This window comes from Anarrhichthys ocellatus, unplaced genomic scaffold (genome assembly GCF_004355925.1).
Source record: "Anarrhichthys ocellatus isolate YVR2014 unplaced genomic scaffold, GSC_Weel_1.0 scaffold48, whole genome shotgun sequence".
Taxonomy (NCBI): domain Eukaryota; kingdom Metazoa; phylum Chordata; class Actinopteri; order Perciformes; family Anarhichadidae; genus Anarrhichthys; species Anarrhichthys ocellatus.
In genome coordinates, this window is record NW_022280078.1 from 1,600,985 (window position 1) to 1,621,925 (window position 20,941).

General features: G+C 41.6%; 1 protein-coding gene across 1 annotated transcript in view; it reads left to right on the forward strand.

Moving 5' to 3' along the window:
- The first annotated feature begins 1,229 nt into the window (after positions 1–1,229).
- The window catches only part of brinp3a.1 (bone morphogenetic protein/retinoic acid inducible neural-specific 3a, tandem duplicate 1), a 44,259-nt gene continuing 24,547 nt past the window's right edge, over positions 1,230–20,941 (forward strand). Inside the window, exons 1-4 of the mRNA XM_031869661.1 lie at positions 1,230–1,791; positions 2,105–2,412; positions 18,066–18,256; positions 19,862–20,046. Of these exons, the coding sequence (XP_031725521.1) occupies positions 2,159–2,412; positions 18,066–18,256; positions 19,862–20,046 (630 nt within the window). The 5' untranslated portion in view covers positions 1,230–1,791; positions 2,105–2,158. The remainder of the gene's footprint in view (positions 1,792–2,104; positions 2,413–18,065; positions 18,257–19,861; positions 20,047–20,941) is intronic.

Sequence of the window (20,941 nt, forward strand, 5' to 3'; positions counted from 1 at the left end):
GCTACAATGCAGCTTAAAACAAAAGTTGAAAATCCTCATCAAACAAACGACACTATAGAATGTTCCTAATTGTCCTTCTCAAATCGTCGTGGCTTCAAGGCATGCAGGGTCAGAAGAAAAGCCACCCAATCCCAAAACATGATGATGAAACCGTGCCAAATCAACTCATTCTTCCACTCCAGAATCTGAAAGTCGCTATGCCACGGGATTCCAGTTTCTCTTTGAGTTTTGAAGCCAGTGAATCTCGCGACTCAATGGTGTTCATTTCTCTAATCCAATCCCTGTATAAAACCTCCCTTTGAACGTCTGGAGAAAAGCTGAAAGGCAGCACATATCCCTCCCTTCGTTCGCCCGCTCTCTGCCTCTCTGATCCACGCTCAGTGTCCGACGCACAGGCGCTCGAAAGGAGCAGGGATAGAGCAGATCTAATTAAGTTTGCTGATGGTGAAAGTGATGATTATTCTGCAGGAAGAAAGGAGGAAGGAGGAAGAGGGCAAATAAGATAACGAGAATAACTGCAGGGGGCTGGATACACCCTCTCCTCGTCGTGATCATCATCAGCACAGCACAAACATTAAAGCCATTATTAAAATGATTAAAACTTTTATAGATTCATTTACACTAAGATAATATCTGTTTTAACAATTTACAATTAACAGACTGACTCTACATCTAGTAGATTCCTTGAATATTTATTTATAATATTCAATTACATTGTAAGGACCATTTCTCAATTTTTTTGAAAATCTCAACTTTTCACAAATACATTTTGAAGTTTCATCTTTAAATGTTTTTTCTTTTTTTTTTTCTTTGAACACGTTTTTTGCCGTGAATTAAATAACCATGATTGTAAATGTGAAGGCACTATCAGTAAAATTGATCTGTAATTTGCATTCTCATTTTCTATCGTTTTCTGTTTTCTCTCCATCCTGCTTTTAATATATTATATATATTAAAGTATATTATAAATCTCAACAGCAGGTAACTTCTGTCGGGTTTCTAAAATGAGACGTCTGACTCGAGCACATCGCATCCTCTGACCATCGGCTCATCTAACCTGCCCCCCTACTCTGAACACCTCATACTCTCACTTCCTCCATTTACGTCCCAGCCAACCGGGAGTGTGCTCGGTGCTGGAATAAATTATATTGGGCGGAATGGTACAGGGCGAGAGAGAGGGAGAGAGAGAGAGAGAGAGAGAGAGCGCATCGAATGTCATCACGCGTTCAGTGCGCTGGGAGCCCAGGCACCGTCAGCAGCTATGTCAGCGGCATTTCGTGCGCCCTGCACGCGTCCCGAGATTTTCCAAAAAAAGAGCAGAAAAGAGTTAGAGGGCAGCAACTAGAGTCACTCCTCGCATGCGGGTGGTCATTGGTCACTGCACATTCACCGATTCCAAAATCTACTGTTGTGTTTAAATATTTGGTTCTACCTGGAATGCTTGAGACTGTGCACTCTAGACGCATCGTGTGTGCTGCGACTCATTCCGTTGGATTGGACCTACACTACCTATTGCGCAGCGTTTGAAGCTCTCCGCCGGAAATATGCCACTGTGATAAAGAGGACACGAGCGCGCTCTGAGGAGGTTGGACGTCATATTCTGTTTCGCTCAAGTTGCGCTGCACATAATTGTGCGTCTGTTTTGCATTTGTGGCGACAATAATCCCCGAGAAAACAAAAAGAAAGTCCTTTGCCAATGTCGCCGCGTCCATGCGCTGAACCTAACTTCACGGTCCTATCAGGGGATTTTGCGGGGACTACTTCTGAACAGTCACGGGCTTACAAAATAAGGTAAAAAATTCATCATATTAAAACAATAACAGAATTTGACACATTGCACTCTTTCTAACAACCAATTTACGTTTCGAGCAAATCATTTTAATATATGATTTACTTTATTATCTACATTAAAAGCAATGTAGACACTCTAACCTCTAAAACGAATGACCCTTTGTCATCTTTTTTGACCCAGTATCACTGGAGAATTGCAGCGTTCTCAGTTTATCTATATCCCACTCACGCCCAAACCCACAATTACAACCTTATTGTTCTCTGTGTCTGCCCTGCTTCAACTCCTCTCCCTCCCCCTTTCTCCTCCCGGCAGGACTCATCCAGAGTGCAGGGAGAATGAGGAGTCACCGGGGCCGGGGGAAGCAGCATGAGTGGCCCGTGCATCTCCATTAGACTGACGGCCCTCATGTTTCTATGGAAGTGGTTAACACTAAGCCTGCTCCAGAGCTGGGTGTCAGTAGGGGCCAGGGCGGCGGACCCTGTCGGGGCTGGCTTCAGCGGCGCCACAGGCCCACTGGGCTGGCTCCTTTCGGACAAGGGTCCTTTTCACCACTCCCAGGAGTTTGTTGATTTCACAGAGCGCTACCAACAAGGATTCACCACCAAGTACAAGATATACAGGTGAGAGATCGTAAGCGGCTGGGTAAGGGATGCCTGTCTGCAAGGCTGTGTTGCCTGAGAGGAAGGTTGATTGTGAAATGAACCAAATGCAGAGATGTTGTGTAATTACTTAAAGCTCTATTGTGGCCTTGCCTGGAGGAAAATAGGCATTTTTTACAGCATAGGAAATATATTCCATCATACTTTTTTTTGGACTATATAAGATGCACATTCAGTAGGTGGAAAACTGTGGGATAAAGCGATTACTTAGTGGAGTTTAGCATACAAATGAAAGCTCTGCATGTGACCGTTTCTTTGGGTGCGACTGGCTGCTTCCTCTTGTTTTGTGGGCTGCAGAGACATATGGTTTGAGTCTGATACAAACCCTCAGAATGCTGCATATCAGTGGAAACTCAAAGTGGAGATACCGCAGGAGGGGTTTGGGCAAAGCAGCGGGACGTAACAGATATCTGACTGAGCTAGTTGATGTGTGACAGTGGGTAGACAGGATGGCTTCAGATGTGTGTGGTGTGAAGTATAGTGGGTGTGCGCTGGAAAGCAGCAGGGTATTGTTTGAAAGCTTGCGACGGAAAACATTTTTCTTCCGTAGTTTGAGACAAGAGAGTGAAATTACAGGATTCCATGGCAGTATTTCAAGATGCAAACAAACCCCGCTGTATGAGTTCACAGGATATGAGGCAGTTGCCCATTTTGTTGTCAATCAGATATATGTTATGAAATAGTACACACACCATATACGCTGTTTCAAAGTAGACGTCGTTCTAAGTCTTGCATCTCACAGTCCACCAAAAGCTCACTGGCCATACAAATACCAACACACATCCATACATGCATACACACAGAGTTTTCTCTGCAGGATAGAAACGATGTGTGTGTGTACATGTTTATTTTACAAATTGCCCTAATAAGTGGATTTTGAATACTTTCTTCTTTTGACTTGAGAGTGACGTGGTTCTCTAGAGGGTAAGACATTTCTCTGATCTAGTAAAACCTTTTCAAATTGCTTTTTTAATGTAAATTAGCCGGAAACAATGTTGGTTTTCTAATTTTCTGAAACGTTGATGCAGCCTATACTGTTTTCGGCCAACAACAATGAGCTAAACCGTGACTGGGCGTGCATTACTTGCAGTGTCTGTATTTGTGGCGGTGTGTTGTGCCAGGTAAGTGTTGTGATACCCGTTGATGAGAACGATGTCGGCGGAGCATACGCAGCCGTGAAGTGGAGGGTCTGATGCCAGCCGAACAGAGGTTTGACTGACACTGGCATTTAGCTGCTGACAGGAGTGACAATGCCAGGCAAAGATAGAGACTGTAGCGCTGTTGGCTTCCTCACATCCATCACTTCCTCCCTCGCTGCCTCTCTGCTGGCCTCTTCTTGCTGTCTCTCAGGATGTCTCTATACCTCCCTCTCTCCCCTCTTGTGTTTTTGTCTTCCTACAACACCCTTGGCATGAGAATCTAACGGATATTTGCATACACAAGATTCACAGTTTTACATTACTAAAACTCACACGGACATTGCCTGACAATTTCATTTCCAAAACTCGAGCACTAGACCTTTTTTTTTTTAAATCATTCTGTAACCTTGAGTATGACTACTACCTACTATTGACCCTTGTCAGCAAATATCCAGAAATGAAAGCTTGACGAGTCTAAAACCCTCCTTTCCCCTCGAGCTACAGTGGCCTTTTCGGTTTCCTCTGAAGAAAAGCAAGCTGACCAATTAGAGCAAAAACCAAACAGAAACTCAAGTGAAGGGGCAGAATATTACCATGTCGAAAAGTGGAATAATGCTCCTGCGTTGTCATTGGCTTTCCCTGCCTTGAATAACAAGTCTTTGCAGGCTTTAAATATCTTGCACCCGAAGCACCGTCATTCATCGCTGAGCAGTCGAGGATGCCAGTTGAGAACTGAAGAGATGCCTTTCAACTGCCTCCACAATGCAACGGGCTGCGCAGTTTTTTTTGTTCTAAAACAGACTCATAAATTCTGAAAGCCAGAGAAATCTGGGTCAAAAAAAAAAAAGACTGGGTCATTCGTATTGATCCTCAACACTGTTCTGCTTCTTGCAGACACGTTACGACCCTTTATGGAACTGTAAAAGTCTTATTATTGGCTCTTGAACTGACACCGCTACGTGTTGCAATCCGAGTCCAAAACCCAAACTGGTCCCTTGTAGAACTGAGGAGAAGCCAAAATAACCTTGGGTTAAATTGTTTTCCTCTATGCTTGTGCAAATGTCTGGTCCTTGCAGCTGTAGAAAGAGTCATCCTATATGTATGCAAGCACATACGCATACTGAGATAGAGACAGTGGAATAAGTAATTCATTTTAATTAACCACTAGGTTAAAAGCAGTTTTAATAAAAACATAAAAATTTAACCTCTGCCTTTATCGCCACGTCTATCTCTATTTTCCTTTTTGCTTTGTCTCAGTTCCTCTCACCCCCCCCCCTCTTCTTTCTCTCCCTCCCTCCCTTGTCGAATGATCTCAAACCAATTGCTCTCCCTCGTTCATAAATATTCTCCAGAGCTCAGTTGGCCTTTCCCGTCAGGGGGCAGAAGAGAGGGAGTCGGGGATGAAGCGGGGGGAAGGGGGACTGGAGGAGTTTTAGTACAGAGGAGGTGATGTGAGAGGAACCAGAGCTTTATCCCCCCCTGCTGGCTGGTCACTGCACCGGAACAGCTTATAGCCATTTCTAATCATATTTTTAAAAAAATGGAAATTTGAATGGAGTATTAATCAGAGTAGGAGTTTTAAAGTGTTTGATTTTTACACTAACAACCTTTCATCTTCTGTCTGGACTGCGTTTAAAAAGGACAGGTTTAAAAGCTTAGAGAATTACAGCTTGCTGTCACAGCGGTGTTCTGTGAATCATTGTAAAAGATGTCATTTTCAAACTGCAAGTCCTCCAAGACACAAAGAATGAAAGAGAAAGAGATGAAGCAATGAATTAATGGATTCAGCAGATTCCAAAGCAGTGAAGAACAGGAAAAGGAGGCACTTAGCAATATTACTTTGGCTGGAATTGCACCTGTTATGTCAGTCATCATGGAGGTTTTTCAAAGAAAGACAGGAAAAGCACGAATAAAATCACTTCCTCAGCAATTTATTTATTTCATTCTTTCATTCTTTGTCTTCTCCTGGCAAGGATGGAAAATCTCCTAAAAGCTTTGTGTCTTTTTTTATTTTATACCGAGAGCAGTCAGCTGGTTGCATGTTTCCTCATCCACCATATACACCTGGGTATATCTGAAAGAGACACAACTTTATCAGTTAACAGCATTTCTTCATTGAATGCTCTTCTTGTTCACGCCGATAGCACAAGTTCAAACTAGAAATATGTTTCTGCAGTTGCAGCTCCTACAGAGGTGGAAGTGGATGTAAAATGAACAAAAGCATGTTTCATTTCATAATTTAGGAGCTTGTGGGGTTGTGAAATCGGTCTTGGGAACTCGAGAAGCTTTTGCTCCGTGAGTTCTGTAGTCGAGCCATTTCCACAGACAGCGACATAATAGTCAAAATGTCAGCTCTTCCTTTCTTCTTCTTCATGGGCCATAACTTTTATATCACGCCTCATCTCCCATGTTTTCTTCTCTCTTTTCTCCTGTCCGCCCACTGGCTATTACATTGTCGTGGTGTGATGTACGCAGTAGTCTATTGTAATTATGGAGTGATTAGTGTTTCAATTACATGCAAACATATTTGTGAGAATAGACTGCAGAGATCTCACAATTAGGGCTGGATCCGAATATTTGACTCTTCGGATATGTGTTCCTTGGGCATGTATTTAGTTTTCAATATTGGGATTTGGATATTCGTGTTTTTCACAGACGGGTCCATTGTTAATGCTTTTGAGAGAAAGAGAGAACTGTGTGTGTGTGTGTGTGTGTGTGTGATGTGTCACTCGAAGCCTGTCGGTCCAAAGGGGGCTGAGCGGTGTGCCGCAGTCCGTCGGCCATACCGGGATCCAGTCCCGGGTGAGCGAATTGCAGCATCACGTTGGCTGCCGCACGCCACCGTGGTCCTGCTGTGGGTCCAGCCCTAACGGCTGAGGCAGCGAGACCCAAGGATGCATTAGCAAAGCCGAGCTCTCCATCCTATCCCTGTCGGCATCCTGCTGTTACTAGTCCACTGGCTAATCAATGGCGTTTTTCTCTCAGAAGGATAAAAATAATACAAATTATAAAATGCAAAAATCGGTCACCAAATGTATAGGAAGTCTGACACTGCCTGCTCACCAGCGCATCCCATGTGTTGTCAAATCAAAGGGACAGATCAATGTTTTCATGAAAAATTTCGAGAGTGGAGTGACTTCATGGATATACTTTTAGATCTCTCCATGAAGAATGATGGTATGCTAATTGGTGGCGGTAATGCACAGACCAAAAGCATCCTTGAGAATGTTACTCTTGGATGCGAGGTGTGATATAGCACATCACAACCTCATATCAAAAAGGTCAGGGAGGACAGTTGGGTTTGACTTTTACATGCAAGACAAAAAGTCAACATTGTCTTCTTTAAACCATCACTCTCACATTTCCCTAAACTTAACCAAGTAGTGTTTGTGCCTAAACAAAGCAAACTTTCACATCAGCCACTTTGTAATGGTTTTGTAAGGTACTGACAAACAGGTCGGGATGCCAGATCAATATATCCCTTTTGAAAGGCAAAAGTTCATAAGTTGATAAACCAAGTTCATTGTTTACTTTGGAGGACTTGTTGGAAAGTTTGCCTTCATTTTTTGTGTCACGAGAGAACGGGTCATGGACTGTGGACTCTGGGTTCCACTACGGATGTTCGTAATTAACCGTTTAATAGTTAATCGTCAACAAGAATTTTGACGATCAGTTACAGTAACAGTTTAAAAAAAAGAATATCAAAACATTTTTTTCAAGCGGGGCAAAACTACTGGATTTGAGCCCAAGATTTTGCTAACTTCGTGGGCTAACACCATTCACTTTAATCCGCAGGTGGCAAGCAAGACACCAGAACTTGGCTTGTATCATTTATCCACCGACAAATAATGTTCACCGACACTGCACTGCTACGTTCATGGCAAAACATTACCGATAACCTCATACTCGTCACGCACGTGCTCTCTCTTGCCTAGACACTCGCTAATGTCAAGCCGGGCTTGCAATACATGGAAGCCCTGACAGAGTATGCCAGGCAGACACACAGCTGAGAACCTAGCAGCGAAACTAATTGATGCGGTGGAAACTTCCTGGGAAAGTGGCGCATGTGTCCCCGGCAATGCACGCAACATTGTGGCTGCTACAGTAACTCTTCCTGACAGGTGAACTGGCGACTCAGTTGCTTGTTTTGCACTTTTTTCAAGCAATTTGGGGATAATTAGACTTCTGGGCAAGTACAAAAAGGTAAATAAAATCAAACTCTTTGACTATTCTGCCTTGGTATAATTACCATAAACAATTAGCCGATGCAGGTTCATTTCACACTTCATTTATTGTTGGCGCCGTGTTTTTTAAAATGCACATCACATTCCAGCACTTTCCCTCTGCCCCGCCACTTTCCTGGCACGGGTATCCAAATCCAATCTGACCTTGTGCACAATGTGGAATGCTGTTGAAGGTAGAAGGTAGTTGATCCTCAGTGCGATGGTTTTGTTACTTTAGAATCAATATATTAGTGTCTGGAAATTATTAGGGTGAAGATTGATTGCAAACGCACGGCAAAACAGACCCAGAGAGAGCAGAAGTGCATCCCGAGAGCCAGTTTTTCATCAAACTGCAGTTTTCTCTCATGCATGAATGCCTTGTTCAATGACAGAGCTGTGGTGGAGACAAGTCCATCGTCCTCCACTCACAGGTTGAATGTGCCTCCAGGACAGAAGCAGAGCAGCCTCCTATTCACCAGCAGCGATGGCAGTGACGAGGACTTCACCAAGCGCGGAGCTTATGGCTTCTGACAAGTGTGTGATGGGGGAGTTATCAGGGCCAGAGGTCCGCGGAAGCAGCTTCTATGAAAAAGAGCCTCTGCATGCATGTTTGGCTTTATTTTTATACAGATGGCGTGAGCTGTCATCATTGGTGTCGGGTAGGTTGTTTTGTCCCCTGAAGAACTACTTATCGTTCAGCAAGATTTTTACATCAAAAAAGTAGAATTTGGCCTTAAATAAAGACTCTTCATAGCACAGTTTATTGTGTTTCACAAAGATTTAAAGACATATAGAGACATTTCATGACGCCTTTGCAACAAAGTCTTATAAACCTTCAAGCTCCAAACACCATCTCCATGCTTTTGATCATCACTTCGTGTGTGTTATATTTCATTCGAATCAGAAAGCAAATGTTAAAAGTACTATCCAAACTATTTTAAATGTCAATTATATTATGCAAAGCAACATTGTGGTCCAAGCATGTGCCGTGATTGTCACGCGCATGCAGCTTAACAAAGAAATAACATTGCAAAATGGGATCATAACTGTCTTTATAAGACCAGATAAAAAAAACAAAAAACATGTCAAAGCATATCAACTGTTAAAGTGTTACACAACTAAGTGTGTCATAGAAAAATAGAGCTTATGCACGTAAGTGGTGACACTTTGTTTGCAGCTACAGTGATTATCATTTTAAAAAGCCCATGCAGGCATGTCATTGACAGAAAGCGACAGCAGGATTTAGCATAGCTGGTGGCTCTTCTAGCCTCTGGTCTGTTTGTTTGTGTGTTTGTGAGGATGAGTGTGTATGCACAGCATGTATTAACAGTATGTGCATGCCTCATTATGTACACAATGTGATTCCAGGCATTCCTTGTTTTCTGTGTGAAGAGTAGTCTCTTGTCAACAGTGTTATGACAAATAGCAGTACAAAAGGGATCAGCAGTCCTCATGTCAGCAAACCCTCCTGTAAATCAAGCTCTCTCTCTCTCTCTCTCTGTTTCTCTTGCTCTGACTTGCCCTTGCTTTCGGTTATCAGAGCTGCTGTGATACTCATAGCAGCTACAAATCAATAAAGCAATTGCCTTTTTAACTAAACTCACCCTCCTACAACATTTTAGCTGTATTTTTTTCGTGCTGCACACTGTTTCACGGTTTCACAAAACCGGCTTGTGTTTGAATTGCCTCTGTAATTGCAAAAGGAAAAAGAAGAGAGAGCCACCATTGTATGTAAAGTATTTCAAAATGGTTTTGGTTTGGAAATAAAAACCAGTAATCAGTTCAGTCAGACACATTCAAGTCAAGGAAGTGACCATTCATAGCAAATAGTTATACCGTTTGGTGCCAAAGGCCCCGTTCCTTGAGTGAGGGTCTCAAAGAATCAGAGTAACAAGGTTGTTTTTTTCTCACCACACACACACACACACACCACAAGTCAACAATACCAACATCATAATGTGTACGGAGGAGGAGCTTGAGGCGGTGAAGAGGGCTGAAGCAGCGAGAGCAGCGTATCAACAGAGCAATTAGTGAGAAGTGTGAGGTTATTAATAAGGCCACTGTGTACCCCTCTGCACATGTGATTGTTGCTCATCTGGTAGCCAAGCAGCTGATCAATGATGGTAAAGCATGAATGGCGTACATTTGTTACATTACCTAAGTTGCGTACATAAAAAAAATAGATAAATCAACATGTTGAGTTATGGTTTCGCACAGGACATGAAAGTTGGTCTCCTGGGAGAAAGTCCTGTGTTTGTTTGACGCATCCATCTGCCCAATCTCCTCGCTTTGTCACCTGACTTCCTCCTATACTCGCCTCACAATTACTGCGACCACTGGAGGTGGGCGTCGTCTTCTTGTATTCATATTGGTGATCAACCCTGTAACCAACATCTATTAATGAGCTGATAGTCGCTGATAACGCCTGTTAATGCTCCCCATCTCCTACAGTCAAGCCTATCCTTCAAATAAATACTTGGGCTTTTTGGGAAATATGTTTATTTACTTTATTGCTGAGAAATATATAGCTTTGGCTTTTTTTTAAATAGTTTTTTAATTCAAACAATCAATCGACTTAACATAAAGATTGGAAGCAGGGCTTAACAACGAAAATGGCTTCCTCCAAAGCTAAAGAAAATCATTATAGCAGCACTCAGCAACCAGGGGAGTTTCATCCTGATCCTCTAGTGGCGTTTTATAATGTCCGTGGCGATGGTCACATGCAGTCTTAGGTAGTTAAAGATTATTTGAAATGCGTAGTTGGGTAACACTAAGAAGCATCAAAGGCAGGAAAAAACAAAATGAGCATGAAACAGTTTGCTATCTTGTTTAAAGGACCTCTCGGCTGCTTTAATAGGGTTTTCTCAAATTAATGGTCTGATGTTTGTTTGATGTTGTTGGAAAAACTGTTGGTGGCAATTTTGTGAAGCGTTCACAACCAGCAGCTATTAAGTACATCATTACACTCTCTTCCCTCGTCTTGATCTCGCTTTCGTTCCCTGTTGGTCTCCTCCGTGGGTGGATTACTAAAAGACACAAGTCTCTCCATCTTTTCTCCCCCCCCCCCATCTTACTTCCATTTTTATTTGGGTCTCCAGCTCTCCTCTATCATTAGAAGCTCAATTAACAAGGTTCATGTATTCCACTATGAAGGTGACTTTCAGGCAAATGCAGGAATTTATTTTGATGTTATTGTTAATTTCTAAAATAATTTATATGTTGCTAATGGCACATGCATATTTAGAAAGATCAATGTCACATCTGATTAAAGCAAGAAAATAAAAAAGGTGTGCTTGCAAGGTCTTCCAAAATAAATATAATTTGCTGTATTTTCCTAAATGAAGCATGAAGGACTTCTCTCTCATTTTGCACAATTCTCTTTGGGGAGGTCCTTGAAATAACATTGAGTCTACATCAACCAACTGTTTTGCACAACGGGTTATTTTGGTATCTGGGGTAACCCAACTACACACACACGCACATATGTTCTTGCTGAGGTCTTTTTGATGGTAAGCAAATGTTTGTCTATCATGGTAAGGTAGGCTAGATTATTATTTTTTTTGGGGGGGGGGGGGGGGGTTCACCATTATTTGTGCATCCACACAAAAACTATGCGATCCATTTACGATACACATGATTCTCTTTCATCAGATGCCATTCTTTCGCCTCTTTCCCTGTTTTCTCTTGAATAAGTGAATGTCGTCAATCCAGACCTTTAATTATTTTTGAAACATGCATTTGTCGAAATAATAAAAACAAAAGTGTTTTGTAGCAGCTGATTATAGATGTTCCAGGGTATCTCCTGGAAATCATGTTTAAGTACTACTTCTTTAAAAAAATATAATGCTGCCCGGATATGCATCTTGTGAATATTGTCTATTAACATATCTGTCAAGTGACAAAATGTTGATTCTTAACATATCTGGTACTAGTTTGTCTATAGCATTTTATATGTATCGTATTGTTTTGGTACTCACAGCACTAGGTTAGAATTAGAGAAACAATGCGGTCCTTAAATATTGAAAAAGTCAACAGTGGGGTAATACATACATAAATACAGTTTGTTTTGGTCCCTGTGGACAAATGTGGTAATAGCCAATAGCATCAGATTCTGTTTTGAAAACGGCCCAATCCCAATGTCCCCCCTAAAGCCTCAAACCCTGAATTCTCAAGGACTTAGACGTCACCTGGTAAGTGGTTGAGTGTGAGAGACTGTGAGGGCTTGAGATGGTGTAAATATGAATGGGACAGCACTTTGCTGCAATATATCACGTTACCGTGAATACGACAATAAATATGATGTATAATTGTGGGTTTTTATTTTATACTTTGTGCTCCCTGATTTGAACGTCTTCCAGGCTCTTTCCTCACAAGATGAGAGGCAATTTCATATAATCTATTTACTTGTTTTTGTCAAAACGGCTTCAATGACAAAATCAAATATTTGATGAATAAATATTCTGATTTCAAGTTTAGTTTTTGTTCCATCTTTAACCCTTGATGTTTCTGTGTAAATTAAATAAGACAGGCTGAACATGAGCCGTCCTCTTTGTTTACCTTTTTTTTTTACGTCTCCATGCGTCGTCCACTGGTTATCCCGTGTTTAACGTCACACTGCAATAATTTGTGGGTAATTCCCTTAGGCAAAGTCAGCATCCTATGCTGACTTACGGATAGGGTTCATAAAGGGCTCAAAATGTCTGCCAGAGAGCCCTCAAACACTCGATGATTTGACAGTGGGACATCCCTAAACCCTCACGGACTTCGCGGGAGCGCGCCTCAAAGTCCGTGAGTCCATAAGGGGGGACATTGGGATTGGGCCAACCTCTCATTTTACTGCAGCAGGGGTCTGACTATCTGCCCCCGTGCAGTCCTGGTTCTCCAATGCCTCCCTTCCCTCAAGTGGGCCCAGCAATGCGGCCTGGGTCTCCAGCAGCACGGTGTCGGTGTTGGCTCCCTGCCGAACCGGTGGAGCAGCGTACCAAAGCTCTGCTGCTGGGTGCAGATATCTGCTCTCCAGCCATGAGCTATGCAGGGAAGCCGGCCCTGGGTCTGTCCGCGGTGGGCTGATCACTGCTGGAGGCCCCATTGGAGTTTAGGTTGAAGGACTTTCTGCTGAACCTGCATTCTTTCTTCTTATTTTGCGCAGTGCCAACAATGACAAGCATTACGAATAACTATATAGAAAGCCAATCTCTTCCTTTATGGCCTTGTTTACTTTTGTAGATCATATAGAGGCATTGTTATTATATTGAGACTGTTTCGTAACCACTTAAAAGTTCCTCACAGTAACATTAAGTGCTTTGGTTGCTATAATGTCATGTGGGACTCAAGATGAGAAACCAGTGTTAAATTCCTCTGATTTCTAAAAACACTTGACATTTTCTTCTGTGGGAAAAATGTTGCCAGTGGGCATAATCTGACCAGCAATTATGTTACCTGTCTAAAACTAACTGCAGCGAAACAAACTAGCAGTGCCTAAACAGTGTCTGTTTTTAGAAATCTTATGGGCAATGAAATTCAAAGATGTTATTTAAATAAAAGCTCAATACTGCATGAAGTCAGAGATGAAATTTGAGTCACTCAAGTAATTTAATTAACTTCCTCCCCCTTAAACAACTGATATGGCTCAACAGAAATGTGAAGTAATTACATCAGAATATAAGTAAAACAATGCCGCAGTTCTTCCATTATGTAAATATTGTGCATTTGCTTTGTAAATCATGGTTTGAATCCAGAGTTTTGGTATTTAAAGCAATGATCTGGACCTAACTGCTGTAAAGTCAACATATAATGCCTGAGTAAAGCAGCGAGGAAATGAGAGATGTAAGTAAAATGCCCTCAGAGGTAATCAGCTTGCTGCTCGAAACAGTGTATACATGCAAATATTCTGAACACCTGCAAAGACAATTACGAGTATCTGTTTTTTTTCCCCTCATTTTCTTTCTCTGAGACATTCCAATGTTCTTATGAGGTGTTCAAATGCCTGCTATATTAACGCTCTGAATGTTAAATACAGCTCCCGTAACACCAGCCTGACTGAGACACCATGCAACAGAGAAGTCATTGAGTTCATTCATGCTAGACTAATTAGCGTGCGGCCAAAGAGGTATTTTAACCCTAAATGATACGTATATATCTTTATATAAAAAATAATCTAGTTGCAGGTTAGCAAAAATGTGTGCACATATGCAACCCATAGAGGAAAAACTGTTTAACATTTTTACCTCACACAATTTCATTTGAGACAGTGGCAGTTTCAGTAGGTGTCAGTATTCTGTGCGATCTCATTTTCCGTGTTACAGAGGTTCGGGTTATGCATCAATTACTTGAGTTCCTCACATGATGCCAGTTACATGTGACATAAGTTTGTAGTGTGTGTGCTGCTGTTGGTTTTCTTGGTGAGATAGTTTAGCATAGCGTGCCTCTCCCAGAACACATGTGCCTCACCAGAGTAGAATGTTTTTCTTCCGTGGTGGGAGTGTCAGACAGCACGTTGTCTGTTACGTCGAGTGGTTTGCCATGTTGAGCACATTATATTTCCCATAATTTAAGCTTCTGCATTTTCCAAATGCAATAGTATTATTCAAAGGTATTGTTGGGTTCATAATGCGTACCGAACCTTAAGCCTCGTACCGAACGGTTCAATACGAATACGTGTATTGTTACACCCCTAGACATAACCTAATTAAGCTTGTTTTTTTGCCTGAAGTTTAAAGGCTGTGGTGTGGCCATGTGTGTTGTCAGTCATTTAACAGAATTATGAAGCGGTCTTAACATAGTTTATGGGCTTTTTATTAACCAAAAGGGTCAGGATTTCATCTGGCAGAAGTCCTTTATATAGACACACCCTTGGGTATTTTTCACGAAGAATAATGACATTGAGGCTGAGCTAACCAATAGTGTATGTGGGCCAGTGCCACTCTGATTGTTCCTTCGATATACAATATCACATTCAATACTGTTCCAGTATAAAATTCTGATTGAACTTTACTTGGTGCTTGAAAAAAAAAGCAACAAAATAAATAAATGAAAGTAATAACCGTGCTGCTTGTATTCTATAGTCGTGATCTTTTAACTGCACTGCAGAAGGCTCCTTTGAGCTTAATGCCAGTTTTACATTTTTAGATTGAAAATTGATTTAGCGTGTGCCCTCTTGTTATTAAGCTACACCCTGATGTGCCATGTGTGTAGCATTTCATTTTCTTACGATAATGTTCCTGTTAACATGCCTCAAGAGATAACATCAGCAATAGTAGACACTCACTGAGCCCTGCTCAGTCAAACACTGTTCTGAACTGACACAATCTGCGTTGCTATGCTCGACAGCGTGTTTCGACTGCATCAGCAGGTTATTCACCGCCTTGATTTCTTATGTTGGGCACCAAGCGGCACCCTCAGGCTGCCTGTACGCTGTGATGGATGTGAGACACCTGGGCTGTGACAGACAGGTAGTAGGATATGACTCCCCCACTCTGATCCCGGCCCCTGTAGCTCCTCACCTCCTGCTGCAGCGCTCCAGCCTGCTCGTGGGGGGGGGGGGGGGGGGGAGCTGCAGCGCGAAACAAACCTGTGTGTGTGTGTGTGTGTGTGTGCGTGTGTGTGTGTGCGTGTGTGCATCTACGAGGAGTTAAAGATGTAAAAGATTAAATAAACCTGCAGTCTTTCATGAAACACAAAATCTGTTTTTTTTGTGTGTATGTGCGTGGCGTGCAGATTTTGAGGTTGAATTGAAGTCTTCGACGGTGTATCCTTCAGTTTAGCGGTGGCACCGGTCATAGATGTCCATCAGCGAGCAGCATAGCGAGGCTTTGTGCCGATCACAGTTAAATTCTGCCTCTTTCTCTTTCCGCTACGCCCGTTCTTCAGCCGGCCCCAGCGGACGCATAGAAACACTAATGGACGCTCGTTATAGGGAAACACAGACATGAAACAGGCTTTAATGAGCTGTTTTCAGTTTTGTATTTGTCTCAGGGGGTCATTGTTACTGGTGAGAAATTGATTGGCAGCTGGCCCGCACCCATGAGGGCTCTGGGATATATTCTGGGCGATAGCAGAGTTGTTGCAGCAAGGGCAGCTTTGTTTAGATGTTTGCAGCTGCAGGGTGTGTGAATGCATGTGTGTGGCCAAGTGTCTTTGCATGAGGGAGTTGGTATGCGTCGGTACGGTGTAGGGGTTTTATGTATGTAAGAGAGGGACAGACATAACCCATGAGTTCCCATTTGCACCTTTGCAAAAGAGAAGGTGCAAGCAGTGTTTGAAGACATTTTTGATAGTTTGAGGACTTTTATTCCTCAGAAACCATATAAGGCATTTCAAGCATGCAGTAGTTGTCAGTATTATGCTGTAAAACTGTGTTGAAGCTAAAATATCACTTGTGTTCTTGAGAGCCACCTTGCATTCACATTAGATGGTGATTTGTATGCATAGGATGCTGCAAGGGGTTGGTGATTTAGATAACGTAATGCTGATGAAATTGAAAATAGTCACTGGCATATTGCACATTTTCTAAAAAATCAATTGAGAATCCATATAGAATTAATAACGTGATGGGAATGTCTTTTTTGGGGGGCTAATCCAGTGAATGAAACACCTGACAAGGAAATAAAATTGAATGTCCCTGATGTAAGAGATACCATGCCTATCTAACCTTAACTAATCAATCAACCTACGGATAATTATTACCCAACTACAACTCGCACTTCAACACCTTTAGCTCATTGTTATGTTGCGTCACATTTACTGTATGGTTCGGTCATAGTGCCCTCATCAGTCGTGTTTACAGCAAACAAGCTCTGATAAACTCACTGTACACTGTCTGCCCATCACCAAACGGCAGAGATAGCAACTAGCTGGTGAAGAAAGTGGAGCAAATAGCAACTAATAAGCCAGATATTTTCTCAGGAGTTGGTAGAGACCAAACACGAGTTTAAAAGGCAAGTTAATACTTTGACTTTCACTCATTCAGTTGACAGAAACAACTCCAAATCAATGTTAATGTTGCTCCAAGTCTGCATACATCTTAGTATTGTTTGCCCTTTTATCTTAGGAATTTCTTTGTTTCAGTTTACAGGAAACTGTCGAATTGACCAATTAACTGTAAAATTGGTATCCAAAATTGCAGAAAATTAAGATGGGTGGTGGCTGCCAGTCTGCCTTGTTTCAACATCTTCCAGACTGCATCTTTGTATAATCACATCGAGATAATAAAAACATCGATTGAATGGTTGAGTGTTGACTGAATTTATTCTAACTTGATTACAGTTGTTACAAATGCAGTACAATCAACAAAGTATTTTATCGTTTCTTCTGAGAAGGGGTATGTTTTTGCATGGTAACCTCACCTATTGCAGCCTTACAAAGCACAGTCCAACTCAAAATTCCTGTCAGATGTGAGGTCCTTTTCCCAAAAGACAAGTAACCACCAAGCAAACAATAATTGAAAGGCCTTCAATTTCTCCCCTGCTAGGTAGAGGTAGAACCATGTTTTTCACCAGCTGCATTTCAATGGCGCTAATCTATGCATCAAGCGGCAGCATTCAGTCTGCAATTGGTAGATAAAGGCAGCTGGCATGCTCCAAGGCCAGGCTGAATATCAAACGACTTCAGATGAAGCCTGTTCACTCCAAAAGAGGCCCTGAAAGCAGCAAGACTCCATCCATGATTATAGCTCGTCCAACCGCAGAGTCTTCGATAGTGACTCGAGATGAGAAAAGATTGCGCTATTATTTAAAATCGGTGGAGAATTACAATGTCTTTCACTATGGTGCAAAGCAATCCTGCGAGCTAGAGGTAGAAATAGCAGACTTCATCAGCAACACTTTTAAGTCCCTTTATATAGCTTTCATAAGCAGAAAACAAATTACCATGAAAAGATGTTTTAACACACTATGATGAAGTTGTTTGAATCTATAAGGATATTTGTATGTTTTTTTTGTATCTATAGTATTTGTCTACAATTTAACTTCTCGTGTGAATTGCTTTGCACCACGGATAAAAAGATTGTTGTCCATTTACATTCTAAAAAGTGGTACACAGGATTCCCTTTGAGGTCTTGCAGACAACATCCTTCACGGCCTCCATGTGAGGGACACAAGCTGTGCCTTGTCCACTTTAAATCACAACCATGTGCCCCATGTGCCCCATTTAGTCTTTGCATTGTCCATATAATGTGTGATTTCTATTGGACCCACATGCAGCATTCACATGTGTCCTTTGCTTACTCTTAGCATGTGTTTCTGTGACATTGCAGGGAGTTTGGCCGCTGGAAGGTGAACAGCTTGGCCCTGGAGAGACAAGAGAACAATGGCTTTTCCTTGCCGCTGGACCCCGAGTTCCACCAGACCATTAGGCAGCTGGGCAGGAGGCCCAGTCTCAGCGCCATCACTGACAACATTATCAGGAAATACGGAACCCACTTTCTGCTCTCCGCTACACTAGGAGGTAAATAAATTATGCTTGCTTTTATTAACCTGCCTTAACACGAGGGAAAAGGAAGTGTTTAATGGTGAGATTTAAGGCACCCATGTGGCCCAAACCCAAAACAAACATGTTGAGGAACTTAACCAGTGTTGCAATTTGGGGAACAGAGGTCCATAGTGAGTGAAACAAAATGCAACTAAACTGTATTTATTGATTGTTTAACTCTCGAGATCTTTACTTTGGTGACCTCTGAACTTCTCCAGTCCAACACCCATTGAAAGATCACAGTAAGGCAGCAATAACATTTTAAGAACTATGTAATGAATACACATCAAAAAAGTAGAAAGGGCTCAAGGGACTTTTATTTCCTGAGTGTAATAGCAGCTCATATTCCTGACCACCGTGTTCTAAATTGGTACCTTTCTCTACTTGTCCATCCTTATGGCTGTAGACTGTCAGCTGTCAAATGAAGGGGAATTGTCATGAGAGTAATCTTTGAAAAGAGATCTTTGTTGTGTACTCAAACAGCTAAATATTTGATTAAATGTTGTCTCAGCTGTGACTATGGGGTTGTTTTTGCTTGTTTAAGCACATATTCCCCGATTCAACATGGCAAATCTGTTTGGAGTTGTTAAACAGAAATGTCAGTGGATCCTCCACAACAATAGATGTAAGTTAGCCAGACAACTGTGATGTGCAGCAAAGCTCCTGTGGCTATCTGCTGCAAATCTTCTCTCAGCTCCTCTGCCGGCTCTTTTCATCCCTTGTCTCTTGTGCACAAACCCTCAAAGCAGAGATGAATACCAACAGTATTTAAAATAGATTGGAAAGGCAATCGAGTGCATCATGAGTTGCAATTAAAAAAGTGCATCAGTTAAAGCATGGCCTAATATAACCTTGCCTTAGGCCAGTGTTAAGGCATATATATAGGTCATTTTTCTATCTGCAAGTGTTTTAAGGTGCTTTATCTACAATTTTTTTCAAATCAGTACATATTGAGAAACTGTGATTACTTGTTATAAAATATTTATAAAAAAACAAGAACAAATATTGCTAGTATTGCAAGTTAATCTGTGTTTCCAAAGGAATAACCCTATTGTTTTGCTTGTTACAATATTATTAAGATAATTATACTGCCGTATACCTGTCATTTCATTAGTATTGGATACGCATGGTTGTTGACAGATTTCAGGAGTCAATAATAGACAAAGTGAGTTATTAAAATGGGTAATTTTCTCTTCACACTGTGGTGGATGCAATTGCTAACCTTTATCTTTGCCCAATGTACTGTATGTTTGTTCTAATGCCTCCAAATTAAAAGCACATTCCCCATAAAACCTAATGCTGTTAAAAAGGATTTTTCTATCGATCTTTCACTCTCTCCACCGCTCGTCAATACATCGTCCTCTTAAGGCTTTGGCTCTGTTTGGATTGAAAGACTTGTTCCGTGGAGCATCTCGATTTTGTGGCTCAATTTATCTGCTTACGTGACTGTATAACGAGCGCTGGCAGGTGTTAACAGGTTAATATTTACCACTACATCACTGAGAACATTTTGTGTGTCTACGTTCGCAGGGGATGAGTCATTAATGAAGTGTGCGTATGTGTCTGTGTGCGTATTCATAGGGGAAGAGTCATTAATGATCTTTGTGGACAAGCGGAAGTTGAGTCGGACGTCTGAAGTGAGCGAATCCAATGGCACAGCTGTGACTCTGGAAGCTCTGCACCAGCTGGCTGCCTCCTACTTTATTGACAGGGAGAGCACCCTGCACAAGCTGCACCACATCCAGATCGCCTCCACTGCCATCAAGGTAAGAAGCTCCGCTGCTCAGTCAAAAAGAACAATTGCCACCATTGTTGGATTTTCTTTTTTTTTTTTCATGTAGGCCTACAGCCATTTCATGGCGACATCGTTTAAATTAGCTTCTGTTTCAGTGGATAAACGTAATTATTGTATTTTTCAAAACATGGGAAGTGGTCTTGATTAGCTCACTCACTAAAGAATTTGAGAAATCATGGCCAGTATGTAGCATTTGAATAGAAACCCTACAATCAGCAGGTTTAGCTCATTTTAATGAGACAAGCTATTATTGACTCCTAATCAGGGTCCAGTTTTATTTTCTTTTGACCTCTGTGGATTTAGTCTCCTCCTTTAGTCTTTAGGATTCAGCTTACACCCCTTTAACCATTATATTTTTACTGGCAATCATTATAGACAGTTATTAAGTTACTGACCTACATGACACTGCAGTTTATATAAAACAGTATAATGACAACAGCATTTTATGGGATCTTTACTGTGAAATATTGACTCATATTGTTTGACGGTGCATGCAGACCTGCTTCGCTAATGAATGCTTTAACATCCACATTGGTTTGTTGTTTTACAGCTTTAATTAGTCTGATAGAAGCCTTTGATGCTGCTTGGACTAGACACAAAGACAAAACAAAACTAAATATTGTTTACAGTCAACAAAACATATGTTTTTGCTGTTTATGAGCTCATGTTTTTGAGACAACAATGTTGCTTGTGCTTTCCTCTGGGAAAAAGTATTGGAACAAATTAAGAAGATCCGTCTACAGTGGAAAGTACTTGCCAACTACTTCCCACTTACTACCAATTACTGTATGCAGTTGGAAACCCATCAACAGGCCCTCCATGGGCTACCCTGTCCTGCTTCATAATGCAGAATGTCATCATGCTGC